The following is a 21,601-nucleotide window of genomic DNA, read 5'->3' as shown; positions in this document are numbered from 1 at the left end:
GAAAGAATTAAGAAGTTAAATGATGTGCAGAAAATGACAAATATTGAAAGCTATGTGGTTCAATATGATTGACTGTAGAATAATGTGAAAAAATAATATAATATAGTATGGTGTAGGTCTGAAACAAATACATGGTTGGTAAACAACGAATAAAGTGAATTCGAAGCAATAGAAAATGGAAATCGCAAACGCGATTGTTAAAAAACACTGAAGATTTGATGAAAATTTGTTGACAGTTATTGGTAGGATACTAAATCAATTTTTAGTAGATGCAGTGTTGCGGAAGATTGAAACAAACCATCCAGCTAATTATTTGTTGACAGTAACTAACCTGTCGAAAAGGGAAGTTGACGGAGGTTGCAGACGGAAGTCGGTGAGCGAGTTCACTTCTCCGTCAGTTTGATGGACGGCGCATTTGAAGGATCGAGTCCTCTTGCCTGTCATCTGTCAACAATAACAGAGATAATATTACCAGATGATAATAAAAACAAAGATAGTAACTATAACATCTACACGCCGCTGCAGAAATTACAACTATATCAATTAAATTTCAGAAATTTCCACTGAAATTTTGCGTGGTTCCAATCAACATCGGAAATATTTAATGACGGTCACTCTTCTTTATAGGCCGTCCAACGAAAGGAGCAAAATGGGGAATTTTCCTCGGCCAATGGGGGAGAAAGATGGGAATTTTCCACCTCAATAGGGGAGCAGGAATCCCTCAAACCGAAATCCCTCAAATCACAACCTCACTAATGGTGTTGCAAGGTGAGTGTACACGGGGGGCAATTATAGAGGCGGCCAGTATAACTTCCAACTGCTAAATGCGACCAATATCATACCACTAGCCTAGTGGCAAAGGTTACTATGTCCTTCCGTGGCCATTAGCGTCCAACACGAGGAAAATAACACAGTTAATAGCGGCCATTGGTACTTTAATCTTTACAGGCCGCCACAACTGTCTAGGTGTACCAGCATCTCAAGGCAGATCAGGGAAGAGCTGCTAACTTGAGGCTTCGGCAGAGATAAAAAAAACTATCCAGCTTTGGGTAATGCTGGTGGCAACATCCCAGACCACAGATATGAGTTGAGCCTCATGTTATGTGATTTACTAAGCCATGGGTTGGTTATTGGATTATTATAAACATGCATGATTAAGCTCGAGTTAAACATTTATGCGACAAGATGTATGCAACGTACGGTTAACATCCCACGTTAAAAGAGGGAAAGTATAGTGGATACAAGGGAGGTCAGTCTTCATGGTGTAAATAAGGTTATCTTTCTAGAATCTAGAGTTTGAGTTAGGCAATACGTCTAAGAAATATCAACTAAAAAACAAAGGCGACGGATTCATAAAAAGAATGCGTAAAAGTATCGCGTTTAATCCAAGAAACAAGCAACAGTGTTCGGACAATTGCCTTCATCGGCTAATTTAATTTTATTATCTCAAAAGTTTCATGTATAGTCCGCTGGGTTGGCCATTTTCCTGTCCGGAAAGAATGCCTAAGTTTCGTACGTTCTCTTCAAAGGAAACGTTCGGTGAGCGTCTGGCAAGCTTTAGCTGCCTCTCCTCGATTTTTTTTTCATGTGTGTGTAAATTCAGATACATAAAGGATATTGCTTCAGGTATATTTGTAGCACAGCCGGAGTGAGATGTTGAAAATATTCGAGTCCTTATCCATGTCTCCGAATTTTTTTTTTACAATTTTTCGATAGGAAGCACGAACTTGCAGTTGCAGTCATTGTAAGGTCACCGTCATACCGCAGTTAATTAATATCCTGACATCATTCGACCACACTTCGATGTATTCATTGAAATATCATGTATTCCTGTGCCAACTTTGTGAAGGAATTCTACAGAAGCCGAGTTGTGACAGCGTACCTAACTCAGGTGAACCTGAGCCTCAACTGGATTCATATAAAAACCTTCAACCCGATGTAAATAGCATGTTTACATAAAATGCTTCCGCGCCACTTGGCACAAATTTTGTATGAGAACGAGCAAAATATACTTACATGACATCACGGCTTGTTTTCAGGAGCGACGTAACATTTTCGACCGCACGGTTTAGACAGAACCTGAAGAAATTACGGACTGGGTTCACTCTACAGCGGTGAACCACGGCGGCAGTCTCAGCGCAGCGACGCACAACCTCACTCACTCACGGCCAGTGGCGTACTGACGTCTGACGATTGTGATGAATCAGATGTAATTTGTTCACGCCAGGAATTCTTGAGGAAACAACTACGCCGCTACGGAAATGACGATAACTTGTTCATATTTACACTCATTGAATGAATTATTGAGCGTGAGAATGCATGCAGGAATTTCATACATTTATACATATATGAATAAAAAGAATAATTGTAATTATTAGTTGAATAATTTATTGGTTTCCGAATCATTTAGCATTCAACTGCATCTGAAATGTCAAATAATTTCATCTCAAAAAGCGTCAACTGTACGCGATAGAAAAAGTAGAAGGTGTATAATTAATGTAAATATAGTAAATTAAATTATCAAGTTAATCTGAAGTAAGTACATGAAAGCAGAATGAATGTTGACTGATGAACGGATATTTTTGGGAATAAATATTCATAATATGGATCAAATAAGATCTATGAAGATATTGAAAAAATGTATGACATGTCCGTAGACTTTCAAATTTTCTCGAGCATAGGGGCGCAACTGAAGAACGCACACAAGCTCACATCGAACAACAATCAAAACATTTCCTCAATGCACGTACAAATGTTGAACATCCGTCACAGTTCACGATTGTCTCTCACATCACACAACCATCTTGGAATTCCTATAAAACCCAATCTCATATGTCTGTTACAACTCTTGTATGTCTGTTACAACTCTTGTATGTCTGTTACAATTCCTGTATGTCTGTTACATTTCATTTATGTCTGTTACAATTCTTGCATGTCTGTTACAATTCCTGTATGTCTGTTACAACTCTTGTGTCTGGTACAATTCCTGTATGTCTGTTACAACTCTTGTGTCTGGTACAATTCCTGTATGTCTGTTACAACTCTTGTGTCTGGTACAATTCCTGAATGTCCGTTACAATTCCTGTATGTCTGTTACAATTCCTGTATGTCCGTTACAATTCCTGTATGTTACAATTCCTGTATGTCTGTTACAATTCCTGTATGTCTGTTACAATTCTTGTATGTCTGTTACAATTCTTGTGTCTGGTACAATTCCTGTATGTCTGTTACAACTCTTGTATGTCTGTTACAATTCCTGTATGTCCGTTACAATTCCTGTATGTCCGTTACAATTCCTGTATGTCTGTTACAATTCCTGTATATCTGTTAGCAGCGGCAGGGCCGGCGGGCGGCCGGGAGGTCATGGGGCGACGCGCCTTTCACTCGCGGCCGCAAACGAGCGTTTATTTCACCCGTTATTTCCTTCGTCATTTCGCCTTCATTTTGGACGGTAGTGCCATTTCGGCGTGCTGAGGGCGTGGCACCAACAGCAACAATAGCCGTAGAATAACAGCAGTGATATGGCCAGCCACGGAATAGCAGCAGTCTTATATTATTATTATATTATTATTATATTATTGCGTATAGCTGCCTCAATACGAGGCAGCTATACGCAATAGCAGCAGCAATATGAGCATTATAATGAAACAGCAGCAGAAATATAGGTGGCCATGGAAAAGCAGCCATACGATAGCAGCAGCAATATGAGCAGAAATGAAGCAGCAGCAGCAAAATAGGTGGCCATGGAATAACAGCCATACGATAGCAGCAGCAATATGAGCAGCCATAAGAACAGCAGTAACAATATACGTAGCCGTGGAATAGCAGCCATACGATAGCAGCAGCAATATATGCAGTCATAGAACAGCAGCAATAGAGGTATAAGCCATGGAATAGCAGCAGCAATATGAGCAGCCATTGCAGAACAGCAGGGATTAATAAAATAGTTCCTCATTAAAAACTTTGGATAGTTCAACCCATACACAAGTGACCCATGAATGAGTAGCAGGATATTTATCACTTACAAATAAGAGTAATTGAGAGAACGCTTTTATAGGGATAGTATTTTAAATGAAAATTTAAAAACAATAATTACAGTATCACCAATAATTACAATATCAAGTACAATATCACCGAAGTATTTTAAAAGAGTTACGGTACAACTAAATCAAGATCAATCAACCGCCATGCTTAGTTCTGAGCGCTAATTGCGCGTTTAAATTCGATCATTTCACTGCCTACATGATACACGATTTACATAAATTCCTTTGGAAAATTATCAATTTAAATAATTAAAAATTTCAATTAGAAAGACACATGTAGTTAGGGACGAAATTGAATATTGTTTACCGTAAGATAAATAAAATTAAAAGATCAAGCACACACTAATACAGAGAAACAATTTTCCTGAGAACGTACCCATCTAAGCCAGCAGTGAAGTGAGGATATTGCTTGGTTTAAATGCAGAAAGTTTACTAGCTGGACTTGAAAGTCGATGAATGTTTCCAATTTCGTATTTCCGAGAAAATGAAATTTTCTTTCACCTGATACTCTATTACATTGACACTGCTATTGTTGGTTCTATTTCCATCAACAGAATTAGTTCAGTGTGTTATTCCATAGTCTTTTTTTTACACAATAATTTTTTATTCCCTTTGCACGAAATAAAATCTCATATCTTCATATTTCAGGCACGCGAAGTGTTACCGTGAGCGCAATTCTGGGCGTAATGTGTTTCACACAGCACGCACCGGTGTGCATGCAGTAAAGTTCGTCACGAAGAGAGTATAACAGCGCACGAATTCGCACGAACGTGTCCGTAGAAAGCTGCAATCGACCAGACGTGCACACTCGCGTGCGGTTGCAAACTGTTAGCGTAAACTGAACACTCGCTTCCTTAACGACCCTCGCTTCTTCTTCAATTGCCCTATAAACATACAAAAAGTGCATCCGATAAAAATTCTTTCAATAACACCGAAGTTAATTTAAAAAATTATTAAACCACCACAACTTCTAAGTTATTCTTCCGCCAACGAAATAAGTCCTAGGTTCAATAATTCACTAAGACGCGGCCACTAATGGTTTCGCGACGCTGAACCAAGACGTCGGCTACGAGAGTCAGGACACGACACACACCTCCTACGACAGCCACCAGCAGACTGAGCGTGCGGTTACACCGCCATGCATTTATCAAGCGATGAAAAGCCATGAACACACCAAACGATCTGTGGTTTAGTGCTGGAAAACCGTGAGATTTCGTGCTCAATCAATGTAATAAGTCACATGTACCGCGCGGCAATAATTATGTTAGAAGACAGACTTAAGACGTTAATGTAATATGATATGGTGGCATCAGGGCTCGAGGTATCCATGGAATGTAGATTTTTTTGTGCGGGTGCCGCGACGTTTCCCAGCAACAGCGAGCCTACAAAAAACTGGCTTGGTGAGCCGGCAGTACTCAGCAACTATAGAGGCTCAATGGAACACGTGGCTGGAAGAATAATTAAATAAATCAATGGGTAAACGCAATGAGGTCAATTAAATTATTGCACCTATCGCGTACACCGGTGAACTATCGCATTCATTGTTCCTAATCAATATTTGTTGTTCACAGGAAACGAGCAGGTGCTGGCATAAATAATAAGGTGTTAAACTTGACGAAACACAACTAGCTAATGACGTCATCAATGGACTCATTTATGGTGCAAGCTTAAAAAATATAACTTAGTACTCACTGCAGTGAGTGACAGAGAGCGCATTTTCTCGTCGACGAAAACTTGAGGTCACGGACGGACGGACAGACAGACAGACAGACGGACATGGCGAGCACAATAGTGCATTTTTTCCATAAATGAGAAAATGCGCTAAAAATACTAAATTTACAGTTGATAGAATTCAAATCTCCGCTAAAAATTGTTACTGTCATTGAAACATTAGCCTTTAAGATATTAAACGAAGTCAATGTATCTTCCGGCAAAACTGAACCACTTTCAATTATACTCTTATACTACTTCTTCGCTGGTTAGCTCACAACACGAAAGCCTGTTCACCTCTCACTCACAGCACAACTTGTTCACCTCACAGCACAGATTGTGTTAACATCACATCAAAGTTCACATCACGTCGAAGTTAACTTCACATCAAAGTTCACATCACATCAAAGTTCACATCACATCAAAGTTCACATCACATCAAAATTCACAACACATCAAAGTTCACATCACATCAAAGTTCACATAACATCAAAGTTCACATCACATCACAGTTCACATCACATCAAAGTTCACATCACATCAAAGTTCACATTACATCACATCATAGCTAGTTCACGTCACATCACAGTACATATCACATCACAGTTTACATCACAGCATAGCTAGTGCACGTTACATCACAGTTTACATCACATCATAGCTAGTTCACGTCACATCACAGTTCACATCCCACAGTTCAGAACAGAACCCAACACGGCCGCTTAAGACAAGGTGGCCGTGAAATCGTCGAGGCGGAGACAGGCTCGCAGGTTGACCGCCAATCTCTCCTACAAACAAGTGTCAACAAGCGGCCTGACACGCGTCAATGCCTGGCCACAAGGTGCCGCCAATTGCCGGGACTTTTCTGTTCTTTCTACGCAAATTTAAGAACATTAGGTATGGTCAAAGCTTTTAGAGCAATTTTCAAAACAAGTTAAAGAAAAAATGTAACGTAAAAAAGCAGAGATTATTCCAAAGATACGTATAATTAATGACACACTCAGAAGGAATGTTTTAGAAAAGGAATGATTGAGATAAATATCAATTAATTAAACGCATACTAATACAAATGAATGAGCTAAGAATTTACTCACAATTTCGAGACGATTTCAGAAAACTTGGGTTTGTTTCTTCCAATTAAAAGTGTTAATATTTATTGAGCAGCTCAGTAAATTTTTTTTTTTCGTCCATTTGAAAAAAATTGGAACTGATTGGTCGTATCATTAGATAATGATAGTAGTCCCATTAATCAGGTCTTACGTTAAATCGTTGCGATAATAAAGTAATTATCAGTTAAAACCAGCTTATACAGTCGGCGAAAACGGACGGTTAACCAAGTCGTGAAATAGTTTTCATAAATTTACTAGGCGTAAAAATATCAGAGTCTTGATACCAGGATAACAAAGTCAAACGATAAGTCGACACATAAACAACGAACCTAATATTTCAATAATTTAACCTAATACTACAATATTCAAAGGGAAAATCGGCTATCGCTAATTCCCACACCACACGTAATAATTCCCACATCACAATCACCATATACATGTTTTAACAATCCAGTCACCATTCATATCATGACAACCTCGTCACCGTGGATGTTTTAACAAGCTAATCACCATGCATTTTTAACTCAAGTTGTCACTCCCCGAACTTCAACTTGACTAAGAAATCTCCGTATAGAACTCACGGCTTCATTGCCAATTATAGAGATAAGACGTCAATCAAATAAACGTAGCCAATGTCAAGTGTCGTTAAATCTTGACGGTCCAGCCAACATTCCAGTCTTTATAATGCATATCCCTATTGAAAATCATCTCCGTTTCTTGGCCGGTCTATCAACAGTTACAGAGCGGCCACTGATGAACCGCGTGCAATTTGTGACGGCAGAGAAAGCTTCGCTGTGAAGGTAGGTAAGAACTTCAGGTCTCATTTATTGGCCATTTAGTGGTCACTAATCTCAACTATCAGCTAATTTCTAGCTTTCCACGCTGAGCTTGCGCCATTGTCTCCATATGTGACAGGAACAGGACTGCGTGTGACCGTCTCCGTCTTTAGTTATTTCTAGATAACTGCACCTACATATGTAGCGTTCCTCTAGACATTAAATTCACTAAACATTGTCCGTGATTGACATGAAGTGTGGGTCACCAACCAATATCAGTTACGATAAATTAAAAAATTACATTTTTTTCAGCCAGAAATAATTAGTTTGATTCGGGAATAATTAGTTCTATTTGATCCACATACCATGAACACGGAAGCAGCAATTCTGTACAACAAGTTACGTTACTGCGGTGAGAAAATGAAAATGGCGTGATGGTAATGATGGGACAAACTCGAAGCAGCAAGAATATGTGCTGGTGGTATGGTAGTATGAGTTTGTCGTCCTGGGCAAATGAGGCAAGAGTGTGGGAAGACACGTACACTGCAGCAGCGTTTGATCCCTCCATTGTTGGTGGTGGAAAGAGACTTTTGTGGCTGGCGTAGACCCTGCAAAGCTCCTTAGTTACGCCGTCTTAAAGGCGGCTCAAACCACCTGGAATGCCTACAAAAAGTCTTCATGTGCGCGCGTGTGTTGATTGCTCTCCAAACTATCAGGCTTAGCATGGCTGCGCTAATCATCATCTTTGAAGAGACTTATCAAGTGGGTCAGAAACTTAAGTAAGTTGGGAAAAACATTCGCAAGTTTATAAAATACGTTACAAAGCCCTAAGGGAAATAGCAGCCTTTGAATGACAGAAAGAGTGCTTTTTCAAAAGAAAATTACCGTTTGCACATAATATATGTGAAGAAGGCAGCACTTGCCTCTTAGTCTACATCCGAGTGTTGCCGAAGACCAAATATTTAAGTTGTTATGAACGTTGTATAATAATTTATATACGTGACACATATTTTTGCGTCGTTTCTAGGAACGAATAAAATTACATTTTACTGACAAAACTCACTTAACAACGACAATTGTAATAATTATTTACAGAGTAATCATTTGTTGGAATCAAATAAAATATTGAGAAATGATTGACGGTAAATGTACTTATATGATTTGCGCAATATTTTTCATAAACTAACAAACTGGGCAATACTCACGAGATCTTCATGTCCGCAGAATCCACGTCATCGTGTCACAAATTTTAGTTAAAAAGTCACTAATAATTATAATTAACGCAAGTAATTGAAGCCTCGAGCCCTAAATTCATCGGTCCGTCCGCTGATTGTAATCGTTCACAACTATAATTAATGATCACTAAATTTCGACGTCGAATGAGACAATTCAAAATTCTCTGATTGTTCAATTCAACATCAATATCTCATGTCAGAGCCTTGTATAGGAAAGGTAGGGCATAATCCCGCTTTTTATCAATAAACTTAATTCTTTAGCAATTTCTTTCTGCACTTTTCATTGTACTCCTGAATGTGCTCGATTCCAACACACCGACGACTACGAGCTGTGACAATTGTTCAGTTATAAGGCGATGGTTTTAATCCTTCTTGTCGCATTAGATTTTATTCGCTCCAAAATCAGCATTAGTAGCCAACATTAGTCCATTAGTTCAATAAACTTCAAGAAAGTGGTCGCAGTTCCTAAACAAACTTCAAAACCAGAAAATAAGACTTGGTAAGTGACTGGAGCTCTGAAGCGCTCTAAATACCCTGGTGCATATATCCATGATACGCAATCTTATTTAAATCTTCGGCGGCAATATAGTCCCGTATATTTATACGTAATGCAGGGTGGCGATTTAACTTTCAAATTAATGTTCAGACAACATCGGTGTGACAGAACATGAAGAACGCTGACTATGACACTTGAAAGTATAAACGATAAACCTGTTTTTTTTCAAAATCTGGCTAACATATTTTTTAAATAAATAAACAATACTTTATTTTTATTACAATGGTGGATTCTTGAAATGTTATACTATGTGCAAATAAGAAAAGGTATCACAAATATTATAAAAAGATTGCTATCAAATCTAGATTCAATTGCTCTATCCTTAGAAGTTGCCGGTATTCTAATGCAGAAAAGAGCAAGTGAACAAGAAACTTAGACCGAAAGGACGAATTACGTAGAAATAATAACATTAACTGAGACTAAAAAGAAGCTGAACGACTCTATACACAAGAAGGGAACATGGACGGGTTAAGGTATATATCAGGTGTAGCGGATGCAACAAAACGGCAACAAACAGCACTACACAAAGTGGGGACAAACAGCTGATCAAACAGCAGATCCCGCAGCTGATTAAACAGTGGTTGTGTCAAGTGGAAGTTCGCAGTGATAACGAGTTACAGTTATGAAACAAACGAACTACAGTTAGCAAACACTGCAATTATCAGCGGACGGACAAATTTGAACGCTTGGATCACCTACACGAAGTTTTTTCCAGTCAATTTCTTGCGGTATCAGCAAAACCAAAGTCAATTTAGCTCGTTTTTTTAATTTGCAACGGTTTCGTTTAAATGATGTAATTAAAAAAATAGCCTTAATTGTTACAATTTATCCCTTAGTCAGTGCAGTATCCCATGAGCGGTAAGCCATAATCAAGATCGATTTAAAATTCAAATTTGAAACAGGTAACTTAATGCACTAAATTGTGTTAGAAATTTGTTGACAGAATTGAAAGGTAATTCGTGTTTCACAACAAAATCTACTTGATTCCAGCAATTGCAACCAATTACAATAATTCTCTGTTTTTTTTCTTTCACTTTGTTCATATAAAAGGAATTTCATGCCAAGAAAATTCAAACTTTTAATTTTACGAGTAGAATATTTTAGTTTCTTCATAATTTGAACTCGTAACTTTTATTAATGAATAAATAAAGTCTCACGACATTTTTATTACACTTATTCACTTACATATATTCACATATATTCACTTACATATATTCACTTTATGAACTTATGACCCATTTATGACCCATCGCTGCTTGCATTTAGAGCTATAACAGCTTATCTGTCTGAAAATCAATGACTGATGCAGCTAGAGCAATAATAAGCTCAACCGGTCTAATTAATTAATATAATCAATGATGCATGCCGTCAAACTGCAAGAAAGCTAGGTTTAATAATCATCCAATTGGAAGATTTTAACACTCATGTTTCGGGTAAAAATTACATTTGTACTGCAATCTTTTACATTGACTTTGCCACCAGCTGCAATGCATTTTCCAGCTCAAGGTTGTAAATTATTGTAAAAATTGTACAGATATTTAAATCTGATCATTTGGGCCTGCCGAATGAAACTATTCAGTTTTGAAAAATCATAAAACAACAAAATACTTCGTACAACAAACATCGGATTCATGAATTAATTTTGGTGAATATTTTTAATTCAGTCAAGTCACTATAAGTAAACACATTTCACCGTTCATAGAACGCCCGGGCCTATACTTTAAAAAAAAAGTCAAGAGATCGTAAGTTTATCAGCCAATCATTGACGGCCTTTCTAGCAAAATCCGCCAATCATAGACAAGATAATAGAGCGTAAGTACTTACGTTCACTTAGCGAGTTTTGAAAGTATGGCCCCCGAACTATAATATATACGAACAAGGACGTCAATATGAATGAACAGGTGCAGGATGCTACGCCATTCATGTAGCCTCATCCAGTTTACGCACGAGCACGTATATACATGTTTGATCATATCCTACGCCGCTCTATCACATCCTATACAGCAATACGGAACCACGTACACAAGAGGATGTCACGCAAGGCACACAGGAAATACAGAGAGCGTATGAATGGATCACACGGAGACTTTGCTGGAGCGTCAATAACCTAATAACATTGAACGTGTTTCCTGCATGACATGGATGACGGGTGTGGATGATGACTAAATGATAAGACTCAGGTGATCAGAAATTAATACATAACGCAGGTATGATTACTATAGTAATGGGGACGTGATTTTTTATAGTACGCATCGAGATAAATAAATTATATAAACAGTGCAGTTAAGAGCAAAATAATGAGAAAAATAATAATTATTGTTCTTGTTCCCATGTTTGCTATCTCACTGCACGAGTGGTGTGTCATCGTGTGTGTGATGTATCACGGGAAATGTATTATTTGTCGAATGGATACTGTACTCTAGTGTACACTGTACAAGCACTAGGTATCAATTTCAGCTGTCAGGTGGTGACTGTACACTAGTGTACAATCACTGGACGTCGATGTCAGCTGTCAGGTGGTGACTGTACACTAGTGTACAAGCACTGGACGTCGATGTCAGCTGTCAGGTGGTGACTGTACACTAGTGTGCAAGCACTGGACGTCGATGTCAGCTGCAGGTGGCGACTGTACACTAATGTACATGTACTGTACGTCGATGTCAGCTGTCAGATGGTGACTGTACACTAGTGTACAAGCACTGGACGTCGATGTCAGCTGTCAGGTGGCGACTGTACACTAATGTACATGTACTGTACGTCGATGTCAGCTGTCAAGTGGTGACTGTATACTAGTTTTAAGACACTAGGCGTCGATGTCAGCTGCCGGCTACTCAACAGTCACTAGGAGTTGATGTCAGCAGTCAGGTGGTGATGATGGCACTTATTTCACCTCCAAAAAGCTGACATCGACGCTCCTAATCTGAGCCTTCGCCCTCCCACGGAGGCTCCCATAAATTCAACAGAGACGCCATAATAATAATAATACAGGCCGTTAATGAGCTTTGCTACCGATTAATTTACTCAAGAAATTCAGTTAAGTGCATCTTTAATGAGCAGCTCGGCTAATCCCTGAGAGGATCAGTCCGTGCTACCGTGGGAAGCTTTAACTTGGATCCTTCAGTTAGGAATGCAGGATTTCGAAGCGCTGAAGCTAGAATAATTTTTTGTTTTAATGGATAATTTATCAATTAATGGGTAAATGGAATAGTTCAAAATAATTTATGGTTTATTTGGCTTATTCAATATTTCAGACGCTTTTAAAGAATTTTGTTTAGTGAAATTAGAATTATGAAAGAATAGTAAATTAACTGTTCATCATTGAGATGAAAGCAAAATATGTTATACGAAAAAGTATGCAAGTCTTTCGAAAATACTTCAATTGACAAATTGCTACTGGAATCACGAGTTCGTAAATTTTTCGTTCGTTCAGACAGTGGAATCGTCAAGCTATTAAAAAACGATTAATGTATTTCAACTTAAATAATGTTATTATAAACGTATGCCAGAATCTTTGGTCTATTTATTAAAACTCAACTAGCCACAACTGCGCCAAACATACTCGACCTTGATTTTCAATTCTGCATTAATATTGAAAATTCACTGCATACAGTAAATTATAATTTGTAACATTACATGTTCGTATGGATTAATATTGAAAATTCTCTGCATACGGTAAATTTTAATTTGTAACATTACATGTTCGTATGGAACCCGACATAAAACATTCCTACGGAGCAGGAATTCTCCCACACTAAAGTAAATTATAATTTGTAACATTATATATATATATATATATATATATATATAACATGTTTGTATGGAACCCAACATAAAACATTCGTACGTAGCAGGAATTCTCCCACACTAAAGTACAAGTCAGGGCCCGCTGGCCCCCAGGGTATACGCAGCAATAATCCGACAGGTCATCAAGAAGCCTCCAGTCTTCACAGGCTCTGGAGCAGCAGCAGCGTCACGCCAACCAAACAACGACAATAAGCATTAATAAATTAGTAACCATGACAATAAGTGACGTACGAGACATGCGTGCGGTCACGGTAGCTCCTTATCCTAATTGCCAGCAGGTAAGTAACAGTGATGAACAAGACAGTTTTTAATTAGGTGTCTGGGCTTAGCATGTCAATGACCTACACTAATATATACTCTATGTTAAGTAATATTAATATTTTGTACCATTTGAACTATCATATCGAAAATGTTCTAGCCATATTGTTTTTCCGATATAAATCAATTAATTCTATAATGTCTGCTCAATTAAAATACATAATTTCCTGACACACTGAGAAGGATAGTTACTGTGATCCACCTCCATGCACAGTCGCATGAATCGCACCTTCTGTAGATTAAGGGAATAATCTACTAAATTTTCAGATGACAATCTCACACTACCTCAATGTTCTGGAAATAAGTATAGGTGATATACTTAACATTCAGTAGATCAAGAGACGGGTCTATTCAGTAGTTTGAATATTATAATAAGAGCCTACTCTACTCCGGCTGCTTCGAGGAAGCATTTGTGTCATGAAGGAATCTACTCAATCTTAGAATAAAATAGTGTCGGCCCTGAAGAAATAGGCCTGCCTGGCCTGTTACCGATTCTTGTACTTTTCTTGACTTGATTAAATGAAGATTGTTTGAGATACTTGCTTGACTTATGGCCAGGTCCGTAAGGTGCTAGGCAATCTTCAGTAGATAAGGAGTAGAATAAGCATTATAATCAGTAGACAAGCAAGAGATCTACGTAAGACCATGCGAAGTGGACTGATACATGATCTACCAGCTGGTGTCCAGGTCTGGACAAGACCAAGCGAAGTGGCCAGGTAGATGATCTACCAGCTGGTATATACATCTGGACAAGACCAAGCGAAGTTGCCAGGTAGATGATCTACCAGCTGGTATATACATCTGGACAAGACCACGCGAAGTGGCCAGGTAGATGATCTACCAGCTGGTATATACATCTGGACAAGACCAAGCGAAGTGGACAGGTAGATGATCTACCAGCTGGTATATACGTCTGGAGAAGACCGCGCGAAGTGAACAGATACATGATCTACCAGCTGGTGTCCAGGTCTGGACAAGACCACGTGTTGACAGGGTCTCCACAGACCCTAAGTGTGGGTGGTCTACCGCCTGCACATAACAAGCAGCAGCGGGACGGCGGCTATAAAGACGTCCCAGCAACAGCACGACGGTTAAAAACAGCAGCACAAACCACAGTAGGAACAGAGGTGGGATACCTGCAGTAATAACAACAAAGTTCACAATAACACGTGAAATAATAATAGCACGTATAAAAATAATAACACCTGAAACATTAACAACAGAAGCAGCGCTAGCCATGATGGCTGTGAAAAAGTTCTTTATTGTAGGATTAATTGAAATTGCAGTTCATCCCATGGGAAATTAGTGCAGATATATCATTAAATTTCTACCATATAAATTACTATTCTAAATACGATCAATTAAATAGATCGATTACGCAGGTGAAATCTCTACATCGTTAGCAAATTAATGCAGATATATTATTCAATTTCTACCATATAAATTACTATTCTACATACGATGTCCTGCAGGACACACGCACCACGCAGGGGCCTGCGTGCTCCTGATTCGTGCTCGCCTGCGTGCACGAATCTTCACGACGACAACCGTACGATTACAAGCCTGCCAAAGCTCTCAGACGCACGCACCGTACGCGTCTGATCCTGTCTACCCGCGTATGTAGGGTAAGTTTAGTGTATATGGTGGTGATGAAGGTGGTGGTGGTGAGGATGGTGAGAGGGTGGTGAGGGTGGTGGTGAGGGTGGTGAGAGGGTGGTGAGGGTGGTGGTGAGGGTGGTGAGAGGGTGGTGAGGGTGGTGGTGAGGGTGAGGGTGGTGGTGAGGGTAAGAGTGGTTGTGAGGGTGAGGGTGGTGAGGGTAAGGGTGGTGGTGAGGGTGAGGGTGATGGTGAGGGTAAGGGTGGTGGTGAGGGTAAGGGTGGTGGTGAGGGTAAGGGTGGTGGTGAGGGTAAGGGTGGTGGTGAGGGTAAGGGTGGTGGTGAGGGTAAGGGGGGTGGTGAGGGTAAGGGTGGTGGTGAGGGTAAGGGTAGGGTGGTGGTGAGTGTGGTGTGAGGGTGGTGTGGGTGGTGAGAGTGAGTGAAGTGGTGAGTTTAGCGTGCGGTGGTGGTTGTGGTGCTGATGGGGAGCCGTCTATTAGATTGGCTATGGTTGTTATGGTACCAGATAGATAATTGAGATTGTAGTGGTGAAGAGTGGTTGTAGTAGACCAAGTGATGGTAAATGCACAAGTTCTGGCTGTCGCACAAATGATTGAAATTAGTCGTTGTGGTTTGATTTTGGTGGTAGCTGTGGTAAAAGTGGTATTAGTAGAGTAAGAAATGGTTGCTACAGTTGTGTAGCAGTGAAAAAAGTTGTTACCACCGATAGTCGAAGTTTAATAAGTGAAAGTCAATATAATGGCAAAATATTTGTAATTACGATTTATTCAAGTAAATAGTGCGTTTCTACGAGTAAGTTAAAGCTTAAAAACACTAAGCAATATAACGTGCACAGATAATCTAAATCTTAACGTGCCCACAGCTTAACAATGTTCGTAATTAAATGCAATAGCAAGAACAGCGGTCATGATTTAAAATTCATGTTAAACTATAAACTGGACAAAAAAACTCAATAAATACTTTAATGAGACGTCAGGTATGAGATCACGGAAATAAACAAAGATCTTTGGTTAATTAGGCGATGGTACAAAGTTAACGAGGAAGTCTACCGCCCAGGTAGTTAAGTGGAGTCGAATAGCGATAACATGATGCCTCAAATGAGTGGATTAATAATAATCAGGTGGAAGGATAGAATGAGGCAGTTAGAGGCATCAGGTGGAAGGATAGAATGAGGCAGTTAGTGGCATCAGGTGGAAGGATAGAATGAGACAGTGGCATCAGGTGGGAGCTCGTCAGCGCTTGCCATTATAGGAGATATGATTGAATCTTTATACCTATGATTGATAATATAAAATATCTCAACCATTTGCAGTTATATTTCTAGAATCACTTCGTCGATGGCCACTGATAACGTATAAATATGTGTTTACTTGAAATAAATACTGCTAAAATATTTTACCTTTGTTTGATGCTATAAAATATCTCAATCATCTGCAGTTATATTTCTAGAATTACTTCGTCGATGGCCACTGATAACGTATAAATATATGTTTACTTAAAATAAATACTGCTAAAATACATATAAAAGGCAGGGGAATGCCGAGAAAACGCACAAGAAATAAAAATAGGCAAAATTTCAAAACAGGTTTTCACGAAAAATGGTTTCGGCAGCAGCAGTGCGCGATGACTTTGACACTTCATTGTTCACACACAATCACAGCCCCAGTCAAGTCTGGTGTACACGAGCCTGGCTTGTCACCTCCAGGCAGGGTGTGAATGCTCTGAGAATTTCCCATAAAAAAGAATGTAATCTCGAGGAAATTCTGGGCTTTTCATATAAAAAAATATATATGAGATGTGTAATCTTACGCAAGTTGCAAGCTTCAATACCACAACGCCGGGAACGACAGTTTTTTGAAAAAAAATCATTGGAGGTTTCATTTCGTACTTGAATTTAGCATCATTTGTTTTGGTTTTTCAGATTGCACAAAAATTCAAGCCTAACAAAAATTTTCTGATAAATTTATATCTTACAATAGAATTAGAAAAAAAACAAGAAGTAAATGAGCAGAAGTTAAGAATAACCCGAGTTTGGAATACCGCAAAACAACTACTTATGGAGCAAAATATCTCTTAAGTGGCCTTTATCATTTGTAAACAATTCCGTGCTCATGCGACGCTGCTGGTGATCGGTGCGATTGTACAATCTCCAATTGCTTTAAAAACAACAATCTGGACGGCAATAAATCAACGTTAGGACTGAAATTAACAGACCATCTCTGCGGAAAATCAAAGCCGTGCCAACGCCGGCAGAATCACCAACACATGAATTCTCTATGAATTTTCCTTGTGAGACTCCGGTCGTTCAAACCTCTTATCTAACAAAACCTTCTCATTCATTTCCGATTAGGTTAATCAGACGCGCAGGCATGCCGGCCGCCTTTCAGGACGCCAGGTTAGATGCAATCAGCGATAAGGACCAGCCGGGCCATGTGGTGTGAAGTGGAGGTGGTCTTTTAGCCGCCGCTCATACCCTTCTCAGGTGCCCACTTTCTTGGCTTGCTCGATATTCATTGCGGAAATCGGAAAATCATTGTAATTTGTACTTGATATTCATTGCGGAAATCGTAAATCGGAAAATCATTGTAATTTGTACAATAATCGTTGGTTTGAAATTTGCCTTGAGTTTGAAGATAGTTTAAATATGAATGTAGTTCAAGGATCTATCAGCATTATTCATCAGTTAACTATTGACAGTTACAGTTGATTGATACGCAGATGACTACAATGATTACTTTGTATGCATAGTATCCCTATGTATTACCGCCTTGACTCTATATATATTCAATTGTTTAATTTATTATCTTCACGTTGCTTAGAAATTGCGAGACTCTGCTCTTATGAAGGAATGCGAAGCATCCACGTTAGCCTTTAGCAAGCCTCATCTTCATTAAACAAGGTGCTACTCGGAAAATGTTGTACAAGTGTTATACGGGGAACTTTTTACTTCACCAGATGAAATTAAATGTAGTGATAGATTTGCATAAGCCATCTCATTAATGAAACTATTAAAATGAATCAAATTGCCTTACCGTGCGGCGGTTGAGGCACGTACAGCAGGTATCACAGACACGGTACTACCATGCAGCGGTTGAGGCACGCACAGCAGGTATCACAGACACGGTACTACCATGCAGCGGTTGAGGCACGCACAGCAGGTATCACAGATACCGCCAGGTGGACGATGAAGTGGTCTGACGCTCGCTAATTAGAGGCTTATAATTAGCACCTCAGACGTGCCATGTGGCGTATCTGTTCAAAGTTATGGTCGAATTAAGGGCGGCATATCGTCGGCCGTTCATAAGCCGAGCAAAAGAGTTCAAGGAAGGATATCTCACCATATGGGCATGTGGCCACGTGACCATCTTGAGAGTGGTAAGCTGGTGCCGGATTTCTTGAATGCATTTAGGTTTGTGTTAACAGGTTTTCCAAAGAAAAAAAGTATATTTCGTAATGCCTAAATACTTACCTAAGTTACAATCATTATGATAAAACTGAAAAAAAGACATACGACAGAAAATCGACTTGAAAGTTAATAATGGGAATAATGGGAAGCTTTTAAATATAAATATATAAATATTTCAACGCTTGTAATAGGAAATGGTATTTTAAATAAAAATGTAAAATGCCCCATACTAAAGCCCCTAAAAATTTCATGAACGGACAAATGATCGTTGGAACACCTAATGAATTAAAACAATTTTAAGCAAATAGTGCTCTATAAAGTTTAATCGTTTCTCAGAGCGAATATTTAAATACCGAGTCCGACACGAATCACATGTGTGTTCTACTTAAAATATTTCAAGTTACCAAAAACACAGGAAGATTGTGCCAGCAAATTGGGTGGATTCCTGGCTACATTTCCAGGAATGGCGGGCAGTTCTGGCGGACGCTTTCAGGATTGAATGAATTTTCGAGAACACGCACGTCGGCAACACCGCAAGGTGTGTGATTACATATAATAATACGCATTCCACTTACACATTGAGTTATACGCGTTCCACTTAAGCATTAAGTTAATACGCATTCCACTCACACATTGAGTTATACGCGTTCCACTTAAGCATTAAGTTATCAGAGTAAGATAATTCTGCGGAGGGGCTTCACTGGAAGGGCCAGGGGCCATACATTCAAAAAAAGTTAAGAGATCGCAAGTTCATCAGCCAATCATTGACGGCCTTTCAAGCCAAATCCACCAATCATAGACAAGAAAATAGAGCGTAAGTACTTGCGTTCACTTAGCGAGTTTTGAAAGTATGGCCCCAGGATAATAATTATTACAGGCTACAGACCGGAATAATACGATGAAATAGTTAACCTGATATCAGGCAGTTAAAATAGTGGCAAGTCATTGACCTGTTTTGAACAGGTACGTAACTCTTTTAGGCAATTTACCTTTTATTTGGTAACAAAGCTGGTGTTAAAGTTAACTCTCTTAGGTAATTAACTCAGAGGCAGGTAGTTGAATGGTGTTAAGCAGTTAATTATGTCAGACAAGTTACCTGAATGAGGATAGTTAAACACGGTGTCAAGGAACTTCCTGATTTGAAAGATCAATAAAAAAATAACCAGTAAAGATATCTTTGCAATATAAATTGATTGGCAAATACATTACCTGAATTTTTGTATCTCTCAGTTTGAGAGATGACATCTGACAAATGACAAATGTCAGGTAGTCATTGTCAATGCATTCATTTAGTCGATTTTTTTTTGTCTTTTTAAGCTGGTGTCAGGTAGTTAACCTGGTGTCAGGTAGTTAACCTGGTGTCAGGTAGTTAACCTGGTGTCAGGTAGTTAACCTGGTGTCAGGTAGTTACTAGTTAGGCAGGGTGCGGGTGTTCACAGCAGGTAGCCAACAAGCCTGGCACGGACCACACACTTGGTATCGTGGACGCGACTTGTGCATTACGGTAGCTTGACTGCACCCACGAACTTTCACAGCCCATTACTTTCATTGTCACATTAATGCTCATAAGAACACTTAGTTTATAGTCACACAAGTGATCACTAGCCCACCAAGTTTATAGTCACACAAACTAGCAAAACTCCATTACTCAAAGAATTATATCTGCGTACACAAAATTGTTATTGTAAAATCCGCAGTTTAACAAACCTGAAATAAATAAGATTTAATTTGAATGGAGTTTTCGGAAGACTTTATTTCCAATTGTTCCTGCCTGGCTATTATTAAGTGGCCCTCGGAATTCTAGCCAGAACATGTAAAAAATGGCCATATAAGCTCCAGCTCATACACACATGGCTTGAATTTACACATTGGAAGTGAAAATCACAAGAACGGCTCAGTTAGGTCAGCACGCCGATCAATCAGGTGAGGTCATTCACGGAGGTCACTTAAGTTGGTAATTGAGTTGAGGTAACTTCAGGTTGGTCGTTCAGGGAGTCATTAACAGGACCTCCCGAGAGAGTGATCCTTCAGGACGCGAACCATGCGTCACACCTTCATGAAAATAATTTCCAGTGACTGCCGATCAATGGCCATCAAAGTTCAACAGATTCATCCTTATTGGGATATTTTTTTGAGAGAAGTGAACACTTGGACCCCTTATTTCCTTCGGTTATCAGTATATGGAATTCTGAGTGCCGACATCGGGGCACCAACGTCCTTATCTGCCTTCCTGTTAGCCGTACTACATGGTTGGCTGAGAGCGATCAGCTGCACAGGCATCATAAATGATATTGCACAGGCATCATATTTTTTTATCAAGATTTTTCTCAAATTCAGCCCTGTGCATTTGCAGTCTCAGTAATGAAGTTTTACTTCAGTTATGAAGTATCCATCTGTCCCATGAGGAAGAAAAACAATTGACAGTATAGTACAGTGGATACTTCCAATTAAGAAATGACAGAATGACTTACACAACTATTGATATATGGCTGAGTTACACAACTGCTGTAACATGGCTGAATTGCACAACTGCTGTAGCGTGGATGAGTTACACAACCTGCTGTAACAGGACTGAGTTACACAACAGCTGTAACATGACTGACTTGCACAACTGCTGTAACATGACTGAGTTGCACAACTGCTGTAACATGACTGACTTGCACAACTGCTGTAACAAGACTGAGTTGCACAACTGCTGTAACATGGCTGAGTTGCACAACTGCTGTAACATGACTGACTTGCACAACTGCTGTAACAAGACTGAGTTGCACAACTGCTGTAACAAGACTGAGTTGCACAACTGCTGTAACATGACTGACTTGCACAACTGCTGTAACAAGACTGAGTTGCACAACTGCTGTAACATGGCTGAGTTGCACAACTGCTGTAACATGACTGACTTGCACAACTGCTGTAACAAGACTGAGTTGCACAACTGCTGTAACAAGACTGAGTTGCACAACTGCTGTAACATGACTGACTTGCACAACTGCTGTAACAAGACTGAGTTGCACAACTGCTGTAACA

General features: G+C 39.3%; 1 protein-coding gene across 1 annotated transcript in view; it reads right to left on the bottom strand.

Annotated features, from left to right (window-relative positions):
• The window catches only part of LOC108666726, a 75,700-nt gene that overhangs the window by 16,683 nt on the left and 37,416 nt on the right, over positions 1-21,601 (bottom strand). Inside the window, exon 4 of the mRNA XM_047879847.1 lies at positions 332-444. Within this exon, the coding sequence (XP_047735803.1) occupies positions 332-444 (113 nt within the window). The remainder of the gene's footprint in view (positions 1-331; positions 445-21,601) is intronic.

The sequence above is a fragment of the Hyalella azteca genome, unplaced genomic scaffold (assembly GCF_000764305.2).
Source record: "Hyalella azteca isolate HAZT.00-mixed unplaced genomic scaffold, Hazt_2.0.2 contig422, whole genome shotgun sequence".
NCBI classification, from domain to species: domain Eukaryota; kingdom Metazoa; phylum Arthropoda; class Malacostraca; order Amphipoda; family Hyalellidae; genus Hyalella; species Hyalella azteca.
This window is presented reverse-complemented; position numbering and strand designations above follow the sequence as displayed.